The 12,098-nt window shown below is 46.8% G+C and overlaps 1 protein-coding gene across 21 annotated transcripts in view; it reads right to left on the bottom strand.

Moving 5' to 3' along the window:
- kif1aa (kinesin family member 1Aa) overlaps positions 1–12,098 on the bottom strand; it is a 44,693-nt gene that overhangs the window by 22,820 nt on the left and 9,775 nt on the right. For 13 of the 21 annotated variants that reach the window (XM_035524064.1, XM_035524067.1, XM_035524072.1 and 10 more), the window contains exons 3-17: positions 10,512–10,585; positions 10,122–10,301; positions 9,417–9,485; positions 9,014–9,192; positions 7,360–7,471; positions 6,938–7,015; positions 6,182–6,247; positions 6,051–6,068; positions 5,880–5,958; positions 5,611–5,689; positions 5,120–5,262; positions 4,141–4,179; positions 1,329–1,531; positions 889–968; positions 523–598 (exon numbers count right to left, since the gene is read on the bottom strand). In XM_035524064.1, the coding sequence (XP_035379957.1) occupies positions 523–598; positions 889–968; positions 1,329–1,531; positions 4,141–4,179; positions 5,120–5,262; positions 5,611–5,689; positions 5,880–5,958; positions 6,051–6,068; positions 6,182–6,247; positions 6,938–7,015; positions 7,360–7,471; positions 9,014–9,192; positions 9,417–9,485; positions 10,122–10,301; positions 10,512–10,585 (1,475 nt within the window). The remainder of the gene's footprint in view (positions 1–522; positions 599–888; positions 969–1,328; positions 1,532–4,140; positions 4,180–5,119; positions 5,263–5,610; positions 5,690–5,879; positions 5,959–6,050; positions 6,069–6,181; positions 6,248–6,937; positions 7,016–7,359; positions 7,472–9,013; positions 9,193–9,416; positions 9,486–10,121; positions 10,302–10,511; positions 10,586–12,098) is intronic. The other 8 variants (XM_035524073.1, XM_035524080.1, XM_035524084.1 and 5 more) reach the window with 3 other exon arrangements.

The following is a 12,098-nucleotide window of genomic DNA, read 5'->3' as shown; positions in this document are numbered from 1 at the left end:
GGCAGGGCCGAACAAAGGAGAAAGAGAGGCGGATCGAAAGTGCACACGGGTTCACACTAGATTCTCAGCAGTGCGTACAAACGAGGAAATGACACCAACATTCGTTTCCCCAGCATGGTGCTGTAATTTCATTCAGCAGTATTAGGTAAGAAAAAGAGGACAGCAGGTTCCGAACAGGTTAAACAGGTCAGAAGAGCGTCCCGGTATTTCTGAACGAGGGACTGGAAGACAGAGAGCGCATACGTGGAGAGATCAACAGAGATGAGCACTCAGGAAGCAATCCCACGCTCTCTGTGGCAACCAACCTCATTAGGAGAGAACAGCCCTACAGTGTCTATGAAGACAGGCTCAGGTTTTCTCTGTGCCAGCTTTAAAAAGGGAGGAAGGAAATGCATTCAGAGCGACTCCAGCTGGACCGAAGCTTTCGGTTCGTACCGCGTTACGGTACATGTTTCACATGTCCACATGCGTATCAGGGTGTGAAATCCAAATGTCAGAGCCTGTGACTCTTGTTTTTTTTACCTTCTTAGGTGAAAAGACGCCCACGGTACCACCATCTTCCCTCATGGCCACGCCCATTTCAGCAAGCAGGGCCTCTCTGTTAAAGTCAGCGAGTATAGTTACCACTCACAAACAAGCTCTCTCTCTCTCTCTCTCCACCCCTCTGAGGTCCACAGCGCTGCGATTTAGTGCTTTTAAATTACAATTGTAATTACTTTTGTAATTACGCTTGTAATAGATTTGTCATTTGTAACCATTTGTAGACTGTGTCATGCTGCAGCCCTGGGGAGGTGGGGTTAGGAAAATAGACAATACTGGCCAGGATTAGGATAACAGAAAACACTGGCTGGGATTAGGATAACTGACAACACTGGCCAGAGAACAGACCTGTCCATCCGGATAGCCTCCGTACGTCGAAGCTTCTCCTCCCACGTTTCATTAAGCTCAGCAATGATTTTCTCAGTTTCCTGTGTGGATGGCACAGAGTCAAAACACGCAGCCACATCACTTGCTCAGGTGCATCTGTTCCACGTGCACCTAGCAGGCATTTGACTGATCAGAGCTACGAGTGTAGGCTGTGTTAAGTGCACGTGTGTGGACCCTGGCAGCTAAGGTCTGGGGTTGAACTTCAGACACATTAAAGGCATTAACAGGTGTAGGCAAAGGGCCGCTCTGTCTGACTGCAGGGTTTCATTAAAACCAGTTATGTTTTTTTCACTTCCTCGGGAATAGGTTTGCCCGCCACTACAATAACGAGCAACCAGATGTTCATACAGTTGCGAACGGAGTTTTATTTGTATACTTAAGTTATGAGGTTGAAGAGTCACCTTGAGTCTCTCGATAGCCTCCTCACTTCCAGGACTGAACATGATACGCTCATGCAGGCTAGTGATGGAGCCAGCCCGACTGGACAGAGCAGAGAGGGTGGGGGAGGGGCTCATCCCCGTCATGGCATTGGTCACTGTGGAGAGATCACCTCTTTGATTGACAGCTTGGCCAGTATTGTTATTGTTCTTGTAATCGGATATGTCTGTTGGGGGGGGGGGGGGGGGGGGGGGGGGGTTGCGCGAGGAGGTGGGGGCAGCGAGGGAGTTGGGGGGCGGAGTCAGAGAGATTTGGAGAGATAAACGGACAGAAGGGAGAGCGGAAGGGAGAGCGGAAACGGAAAAGTAGACAAAAAAGGGGGAAGAAAGAAGGAGAGAAAGAGAGGAAGATATGTAGCTTAAAACAAATCTGACCACATCTGAGAAAAAAAACAACAAAAAAAGGCAGCACATGTGAGTCAAGGTACAGGAGACGCGGATAGAGAGCAAACACACGGCAGCTTGCAGAAGGAGGGGGATGAAAACGCCCAGAGGCACCGGCACAAAGCAGCCCAGGTCCCTCGGCTCCGCCAGCCAGAGCGGTTCTTCCTGCACTCCAGCACTAGTCTGCACTGTTAGCGTACATGCGATCTGCAAACACATCCACATATGCTGCAGGATTATGGTGTGAGCAATTTCCTGCGTCTGTGCCCCCGGCTGATGCAGGATTCATACTGTTGCTAAAAGCTAGCGCCCCCCCCACTTCTCCCCCTCCATTACTCTTGAAACAAAATCCATATTCGAAACGAGAGTAGAAGTGGTCGCATTAGGAACTGTGATCCAGCCCTCATGCAGCTCACAGTCGCTTTCCTCCGGAAGCATTACCCAATCGGCCCTGGTGTCTTATCGTCATATCGCGAGTGATTGTTAACAACAGTAAATCCACATTAGCATACCGAATAATTTCACCATGCTATCTAACGCTGCCATCTGAACGATAACAAATATAATTAGTTAAATAAGTGACTAATAAACAGAGGGTAATGTTTCAGTGACCTTCTGCAGAGTAATTGCTCTCAACTCTTGCTGTGCTGCTGCTATGGCAACAGAGAGCTGTCACTAATCACAGGAAGCGATCGCACAGGCGAGCGTGGAGATTGCATTATGAGAGAGAGAGAGAGAGAGAGAGAGAGAGAGAGAGAGAGAAAGAAAGAGAGGGAGAGAGAGAGGGAGAGAGAGAGGGAGAGAGAGGGAGAGAGAGAGGGAGAAAGGGAGAGAGAGAGAGAGAGGGAGAGAGAGAGAGGGAGAGAGAGAGGGAGAGAGAAAGAGAGAGAGAGAGAGGGGGAGAGAGAGAGAGAGAGAAAGAGAGAGAGAGAGGGAGAGAGAGAGAGAGAGAGAGGGGGGGGGGCTTTTGCAGTCTTCTGAAATAAAAGGCTGGAGCTTTTATTTGCTATGGTCGCAGGAACAAAACAAACACAGTCAAAGTAATACCCTCGACTATAACGGCTATTACAGCATCACGGCAGAGCTTTGTGAGGTTTGACTGGTTGACTGAGTCTCACAGCCAAAGCGTGAAATCTGAGAGTGTGCTATGCACCGATCTATATCAAATAACCATATTCTAAATATTATAGATATATATTATATTATCAGTGGTGCTATGTCGGTTTGCCCTAGGAATGTGTCAAGTTAATGAATGAATAGGACTTGATTTTCATTTTTTTTCCTTCAAACTGACAAAGTACTATATTATTGTAATTAAAACTTGAACAGTCCATGACTGCATAGTGTAGTATTTACATCAGAAGTTACACACGTCTTCATTCTGTCTCATCCCGGATATGGCAGAGCACCAAGCCACAGCCAAACAGCCAGTGCGAAAGCTTCATGGAACAGCCTGCTTACTGTCACTCAAGCAAACGTCTGTGGTAAGCCCCTCCCAGAACTCCGACAGATCAGATCTATTAACAGCTCATTTTTAAAATCTTGAGTTACTGCACACTCAAAAGACAATTTGACAAATAAAAATCCCCCCCCCCCCCACCCGCTTTAAAATTCAATAACTTTCAAAGATTTATAAGAGTAATTAAAGGACTCGAATGAGAGATGCATGAATGAGTGAGAGCAGTTAAACTCTGTTGCAATGTTTCTCCTGCATATCAGCATAGCAAGCCATTACAGAAAGACAGAGAGAAGGAACCCAGCCCTGCAGCACCAGAGAGCACAGGTACCTGTGCTTTAAAACCAGCAAACAGGCTGCATTTTTTACATTTTATGGCATTTAGCTGACGCTTTTATCGAAAGAAACTTACAGTTATGACTGAGCACAACTTGAGCAATTGAGGGTTAAGGGCCTTGCTCCGGGGCACAGGTTGAACCAGCAAGCTTCCAGTCACAAGCCAAGTACCTTAACCACTGAGCTACCATGGGCCCCTGCAGTGGCTGCAGTTAAATGGCACCTGATATCCTCAAAGCATCTGCATTACAATCGACTATTAAGCATTTTATCACCAGCAGCAGGTAGTATTTGCTCTCAACTGTAAGGCAGGTTTTGGGCTGTGGCAGCCTGGCTGCTAGTTTACACATGCACCTCCATAAGCTAACTAAAGCTAACCAAGCCAACATGTGGCTGACATGGCAAAGGAATGAGCATGACTCTGGTTTAAGAGTTCTCTAGGCCCCATGTGCTGCAATGATCTGGCACATCCACAAACGCTGCAAAAGCATGAGAGAGAGAGAGAGAGAGAGAGGGAGAGAGAGAGAGAGAGGGAGAGAGAGAGAGAGAGAGAGAGAGAGAGAGAGAGAGAGAGAGAGAGATACAGGCAAGGAAACACACATTTCAAACCAACGCTGTCATCGTCTGGGCCCCGATATGCTAGGAAAGAGAAGGGCAATAGGGACAACAGAGATCAAAGAAGGTCAAAGAAGGAGAGAAAGAAGGAGAGAGAGGGAGAGATGAAAAGAGAGAGAGAGGGGGGGAGAGATGAAAAAGAGAGAGAGTAAGGCTCATTTAAATAACGCAAAGCCCACACAAAGTTTCAGTCAGTTTCAGTCGACGCTAAGACCTCTTCTGAAAGACCACGTACTTCGCAGTGGGGCGAACCTTAAGGACTGAACTCTGAAGGCACATGGCAGGGGGAAAACGCCATGAGGCCAAAGAGAAAGAGCAGAATGCACGAAGAGAGAGCAGAGAGAAAGAGAGCAGTGCGGAGGAGAAGAAAGAAGAACTGAGAAGTGAGTGAGTGAGGAAGTGAGTGAGTAAGGATCGATCCAAAGAGGGTGACGGCAGATTGTGTGTGTGTGCGTGTGTGTATGGGTGTGTGAGTGTGTGCGTGTGTGTGCATGTGGGTGTGTGTATGGGTGTATGTGTGTGTGCATGGGTGTATGGGTGTGTGTGTGTATGTATATGTGTGTGTGTGAGTGTGTGTGTGTGTGTGTGTGTGTGTGTGTATGGGTGTGTGTGTGTATGTGTGTGTGTGTGTGTGTGTGTGTGTGTGTGTGTGTGTGTGTATGGGTGTGTGTGTGTATGGGTGTGTGTATGTGTATGTGTGTGTGTGAGTGTGTGTGTGTGTGTGTGTGTGTGTATGGGTGTGTGGGTGGGAGAACGTATGTGGGGCATTGCTTTTATCTAACACCTATGTTTTGAACACACTTTTTTGGGTCATACCATAATGTCAATCAAATTCATTTTTCCAAACTCTCACATAAAGAGGCAAACATGACTGATGTTTCAATTCAGGACAGATGAACTGCCGGTAGAAGGCGGACGTCAAAAAGAGGGCGGGGTTAAAGCAACCAGCAGGAGAACGTCTTACTCTCGATGATGTCACCCAAGCCTTGCGCGTAGAGGAGGTCCTTCAGACGTGACACCTCCTCCTTGAGTTCCCGCACCAGCCGGTTGTTCGGATCCTCATTGATCACGGCATTGCAGCGGATCTGCTTGGCTCTGTCCGCGTACCTGGTCCAGTAACAGCAGCAGGTCAGAGGTCAGCTCCGGGGTCTCAGCGGAGCATGGGGCTCGCTATGGGGCTAAGAGCTGGAGCTACTGTTCCCTTTTACCTTCAGTATGGACTTCACGGTCACCAATAAAATTTCGATCATGTTATGAAACAATGAGAATTAAATAAATATAAGATATATAATTAAGAATGGTAACAACTGAATAAATTGCGCAAGATGAAAGCCATTATGGTTTACAGACACATCTAGATAATATAGGAGAGGGAGAGGGAAGTAGAGAGATTTGAGACAGGACACGTAAATGAGAAATGAGGGAAACACAAGCTAGGCGAGGCAGACGAGGCACCTGAGGGTGCTGAGGGTCTCGTCGTAGTTGATGTCAGCGGGACTGAGAGCCGCCACCATGGCCGTGCGCGAGTTTCCACCTGGAGCGGGGAGGAAGGTCAAGAGGTTATTTGAGAAACTTTTTCAAATAAACCCACAACAAGTCCACTAAACCAAAGTGAAACTGGGGATGGTCACTCGATGAGCTCGTCACCCGTCTGAACATCTCCGGTTGCTCTACAGGAAGGAGACTGGACGAGGCTTTTTTTTTTTTTAAAAAAAGACACCTACCCAGATTTTCTCTCAGCAACCAGGTCAGCACAGAATCTCTGTAAGGGATGAAACTTTCCACCTTCTTTTTCTTCTTGTTCTGTGTTTTCAGGACAATCAGCATGTCAATCAGCAGTTGCCTCTGTCCGAGCAAAAGACCTTCTTCTGGTCATACAGAGAAAGCGAACTTACCTTATTTGACCCAGAATCCTACAGCAAACGAAAAAATTGAAAATGTTTATTAGAATCACCACGTTGCTAAAGGCACCTGTCTGGAAATGACAGTTGGTACGTGCAGTGCAAAAAAAAAATCCAATACGTACCACCTCAGCCAGAGCAGAAATGACTTTGCCCAGCGTGGTAAGGGATTTGTTGATGTTTGCTCCTTCCTACAAGTGAAACAGAGTGACTCTGAGAAACACCGAAGAAAAGAACATTCTGAACATGGTCTAAACTGGCTTGGACCACTGAAGGTGGAGGAGAAGTGGAGGAGAGCAGCAACTTCCAGCATCCATCCCCATCTCCCTCTCTCCTCAACGCCTGCTGTCCTGACCCAGAGACTCTCAGCACACGCCAGCGAAGCGAGAAGATGTGAAAGAGAAGAACTGGTGCAAAACGGGTGATGGAACACACGCTCCCAGCCCAGTTCTAGAACGGGTGATGGATCACATGATCCCAGCCCAGTTCTAGACCAATTGATGGATCACATGATCCCAGCCCAGTTCTGGAACGGGTGATGGATCACACGATCCCAGCACAGTTCTAGAACGGGTGATGGATCACATGATCCCAGCCCAGTTCTAGACCAGTTAATGGATCACACGATCCCAGCCCAGTTCCAGAGCACCAGCAGCAGGTAATGAGAGGCCGGTCAGTGTTGATCAGTGGGCTCGATCACTGTGTGTTCGGAACAGGAACAATATAAAATAATATGGGTGGGTGGAGGAGAAGGGAGAAAGCTGGAGAAATTGGATGTATTTGTGGTAGGAGATGCAGGGAGGATAAAAAGGAGAGCAGAGCGAGGGGGTGGGGTGGGGTGGGGTGGGGTGGGGTGGGGTTTAAACGATAAAGATTGTCACCTTGAGCCGCGTGCCTTTAGCTCCTGTGGAGTCTGCTCTCTCACTCCCAGCCAGGTCAACTAGACTGATTTTGCTGACCTGTGTGAGGAAGAGCAAGCAAAAGATAGAGACAAGAAGAAAGAGAGATAGAGCAAAAAGAATAGAGAGAAAGAGATGGAAAGAGAGCGAGAGAGAGACAGAGGGAGAAAGAGAAACACAGAGAGGGAGGGAGAGACAGAGAGACAAACAGAAAGAGGCAGAGAGAGTTAATAACGAGCACTGGACACTGATAGGAGACTGCACCTGTCACTCACACACACAATCTTCGCGACTGGCCACTGGGCCTCAGCCTGACCCCCTCAGTGCCCTCCCACCCCTGCCTCCCCCTGTCCCGAGCAGCTCCGCGTGACTGACAGGCTCTGGAATGATCTATGGCGCTGTACCTTTTCGGAAACGTTATCCGTCTCTGAGTCGTGGCGTCTCTGGGTGAAGATGATGTTGAAGACGGCGTGGGAGCGACTGCTTGTTTCGTTCATGTTGGTGGCAGCCACCGTCCTACAGGGGAAGGGTGGAGATAAGAAGGAGGCTGAAACGCACATCTCTCAGCCCGAGGGAACGCTATGGCGAGGGCTTTCGGTCGGCGGATCCAGGGAACTTCATGCTGAAATTTGTACCCACACATAACCGCTCCAGAACTGCTCCAGAACTGCTTCAGAACTGCTTCAGAACTGCTTTAACTTGCCTGTGCAAAGGTAGTTTATGTTTCTAAGTGTCTGGTGTCTTCTGCTATCTCTGATTTTAGCAAGTCTTTGCTGCACATTAAAGATGATTACTGGAGTTATGGCACCATTAACTCTTGCACCAGCTGTTTTATGATCATTGTTTTAGTGCCACTTAGCCATCAGGTTAGTTTGCTTCATACGGCTCTCAGGGTGACTATCTCAGACACAGAAAAGGAACTCCCTAATGAGCAACAAACAGAAAACTGTCTTTCTCACACACAACAGACTCATCAATCTATCTCCACACATTTTGCCCCATTGCTGATAGCTCAAACCTTACTCCATGAGACCTCTGTCTTTGCAGTAATTAGGTTGGGCACAGAATTCACTGCATAAAAGAAAAGTCATCAATTCAAGCTCAATTTTAACAAATGCATCAGCAAAGTGAACAGAAATTAGAGGCAGTCTAATTATGCACTGTGCTCAATTAACCTCTATTGAGCATCTCCTGCCACAGACGTGCTGCACAATAGGCTAATTGGGTGGTGGAAGTAGAGATAGCGTGATAACAGGTCCGGCGCATCTGTTTGGGTGAGGAAATCGGAGGCACTAATTAGCAGCGAAAACTGTGCAAGTTGCCTCAGTGATGGAGAGTGAAGGCGTGTAACACTCACCAAAACTCTGAATGCGAAAAGTCGCGTATGTTGTCCAGACGGAAACTTCCATTCTATGCACCCTGCCTCGTGGCAAGAACATTCAGAAATAATACTGAATGTCACCAACACAAGGCACTTTAGAAATGTTGCTTTTACAAGATTTATTCATTTTAAGCTAATTTGTATGAATTAAACAAATAAAGAACATCTAAGGTTTAATAACTGATGCTAATGAGAAACTGGAAGCTGTGTGTAGCGTCGTCATACACTCCACACACACTGCATGCTGCTGACAGACATTCAGTGTGTGTGTGTGTCCCAGTAATCTCTCAGCACTCTGTAATTAACAGTCACAGTAAGAATGTTTCCCAGACTGAATGTGAACAATGCCTCCTTACAACGTCTCATTTAATTAATCCGTTTGTTAGTTGCCATGGTGCTGTGGTGTTTGCAGGCAACGTAAACACACTTGCATTGCTCACTCGGTCCTCGCTGTTCGTGAGGGACCACATACACGAGTCACAGCTGGGGAACAACGCGTTGGCTTGAACTGAGTGAGGTGTGTTATCTAAACGCGGTACCTTCGCTTTCAACATTACAATCGGCCTGACATGGGGGTATTCATGACTGAAGAATACTTATAGACTTTTTAGGGTATCGTGCTATAAACCGGGCAAAACATTTTCTAGAATAGAATTGAACAGAATTAGAACAATAACCTGGCCTTATTTCCCGAGTCCATGAGGTCTTGAATGTCGTTGTATGACATGACTGCCAGTTTGGACAGGTCCTCCACATATGGGCCCAGTAAAGGGTGCTCTCGCACACGCAGGTTCCCTTTGTTCTTGGGGTTCAGGAGGTCACGCACGCGCTCACAGTAAATCTCCATATAGCTCACCTGAAACAACGAACAGCATCCCTGTGAGTTAGCAGTCATGATCAGCAGAAAGAAAATGGCAAAATTCAACTCTGTATCTTTTTATCAGCATGATTTATCAATTTTACAACTGGGTTTCCTCGTTAATGAAACGTGATTTGCTTACGGGAGCAGACATAAACGACATATGGGAACACGCCACCGGAAACATGAAGATTAGAGAGACGCTCGACGTCTGCCTTTACCTCTACAGAGTAGGACATGCTGTTGTCAGTATTACTGTGATTAATCTTGGTGAAGAGGTCTTCACACAGCTGTAGATGAGAGAGAGATGAAGGAGAGAGGGAGAGACAGAAGCAGAAAGACAAAAAGGCAGAGAGACAGAAAGCAGTTAATAGTTGAGGCACAGACTCGTTTGGCATGTTCGTACGTCCCCGTCAGTCTGTCAAGGGGATGTTTTATGGACGTGCTTCAGCCTGCTGTTTGCCTTTCCTTTAGCTCTGTTTGGTGTCACATTGTTTATGCCGTCTGTGTGTGCAGGGCTTTCAGAAAGGCAACAGACAGAGCTTCATCAGGGACTGGGCCTATCGCGATCTGCGGCCAACACATGGGACTGTATCATTCAGCAGTGCACTGTTCATCATACTGGCTGGATATGCCTGTAAACACTCAGTTGTTTGTTGGTGCTGAGACAATACGTCCTGTGTGTGTGTGTGTGTGTGTGTGCCACTCTGCTTTCTGTTTAGCTACAGGGCCTAATCCTTGTGATGTCATTTGCCACTTGACCTTTTTATTGGCGGCAGATGCTGAATCCAAAAGGGCCTCCTATTTGTTCTTTAGTGCACTACACTGGGCAACAATACTAGTAGCTCCTGCCCTGTGTAATGCACTATGCAAGATTACACCTAGATTTCTGTCTGTGTGTGTGTGTGTGTGTCTGTTGACTTTACCTGTGGAATGATTCCTTGCTGGTCCGTTTCCTGTTTGCCCATCATGGTGTATGATTTTCCAGCACCAGTCTGTCCGTACGCAAAGATGCAGACGTTGTAGCCTTCAAAGGCATGAAGCAGCATCTCGTCCCCGATGTCCCTGTACACCTGCCTCTGAGACGCGTAGTTGATATCCTCTGGCTGTAAGCGTACGAACAGGACGGGTACAGATCAGTCAGCACAAACCACGACACTGGTACGTGCACAGAAACAGAGAACAAATGTTAAATGAGTTCACCGGCGCATCAGACAAAATATAGCTGCTTGAAGTTAAGCACTGGGACCGGCTGAAGGACCACAAGGTATTTATGGGGGTGTGAGAGTGTGCTTTGATCTCTTGCTTTTACTCACTGAGGTGTGGGACCAGTAGGAGTAGTCAAAGCTGAAGCTCTTGGTCTCTTTGGGTACTTTGGGGTTGATGATCGCTGAAAGACAGGTGAGGAAAACCCAGGGTAGAATTTAAATGGGGTTAGGGCACTTCATTTCACTGCCTAAAGAGCCACAGAGGAGAGCTAATAGCCTGCCTCTCTGTGGAAAATGGCTGCCGCCGAAAGTGCAGAGTCATTGTAGCCTACAGTGCGGACTCAACAAGGGCTTGTGCCAAAGTGCCCTTCACTGGTGAGTGGAACTCATCCTGGCTAGTTGTGCCTGGGCAGGTGGCGTTAAGATCAGGTTGTTGTCAAATAAAAAGACTTCCTATCTGTACTAAACACAGTCACTAACTGACATATTAGCACTCAAGTATTCTTCTATATTGACCATAAATTTCAAAGTTAAAAAAAACATATCAAGTGTGTGTGCGTGTGTGTGTGTGTGTGTGTGTGTGTGTGTGTGTGTGTGTGTGTGTGTGTGTGTGTGTGTGTGTGTATGTGTGTGTGTGTAGGGAATCCCAAGGTCAATGATACTTCATGCTAGAAAATAATTCTCAGACACTCACTTTCTAGGTAAATGTGCTTATGTGACACACAACATATATAAAACCTGGAAGCCACAGAGTGGTTGACTGGGTCATTTCATATTCCTTAACAAACACATACTACAACCTGAACATGTTTAAAAGACATACAGAATTCCACCACATGAATCACTAAAATATATATAATATGTAGAACAGAGAGAGAGAGAGAGAGAGAGAGAGAGAGCGAGAGAGAAAGAAATCACATAATCATATTTTGCATTGCCAGAAATCCTACTCATTGCATGATTCATCTTCTGAGGAAGCATCAGTCATGGATATTTCAGTTGGCACTAATAGGCTTAACGCAGACCTGTGAGCTCACACACAGATTAACCCAGTGTCTGTGCACTCTGAACTACGCACTCTGGCCAACACCAAACCCATTCTTCTCCCTCTCTTTCCACTTTGCTCATTCGCTGCTGCCTGTGCCAAAATTGCCACGGCGACATGAGTGAGTCATCATTCAGCTGCCTACACGGTTTCCTACGTGCAGGTACAGACAAAGGCTCAGTGAAGACAGATCATCATACACCGACTCTCCACTTTACTGCTTCCGCACCCTCTGCAGGTTGGCCGAGGCCAAAAACGCTTGTTCTGACAAGGCAGAAGCACTTATAAAAGGTTTAAAGCACTTTTTTATCTCTTGACTTGAAAGGAAGCTCTTTGCTTGATGCCAGTGAGACACGGTGCAGCTGAACTATAGAGCATTTACTGAAGCATCTACTATATTTACTGAACTATAGCACTTTTAGTTACCTCTGTCCCAGTACATAGAAAAGCTGAATGATTTCAGATTTTCTACTGTTCCAACATCCTGCCTTCTCATTTTTACATGTTCTTGTAAAACACTCTGGATAAGCACATCCGCCAACTGTCTAAACGTAATGCAAATGCAACATCTGCTCCCCTTTACCAAACTGCAACTTTTATTCCTAGAAAGTGTAGGAAAAGCTGTACTGGCCACAGAACAGTGGCTGGGA

The sequence above is a fragment of the Electrophorus electricus genome, chromosome 3 (genome assembly GCF_013358815.1).
Source record: "Electrophorus electricus isolate fEleEle1 chromosome 3, fEleEle1.pri, whole genome shotgun sequence".
Lineage (NCBI taxonomy): Eukaryota > Metazoa > Chordata > Actinopteri > Gymnotiformes > Gymnotidae > Electrophorus > Electrophorus electricus.
This window is presented reverse-complemented; position numbering and strand designations above follow the sequence as displayed.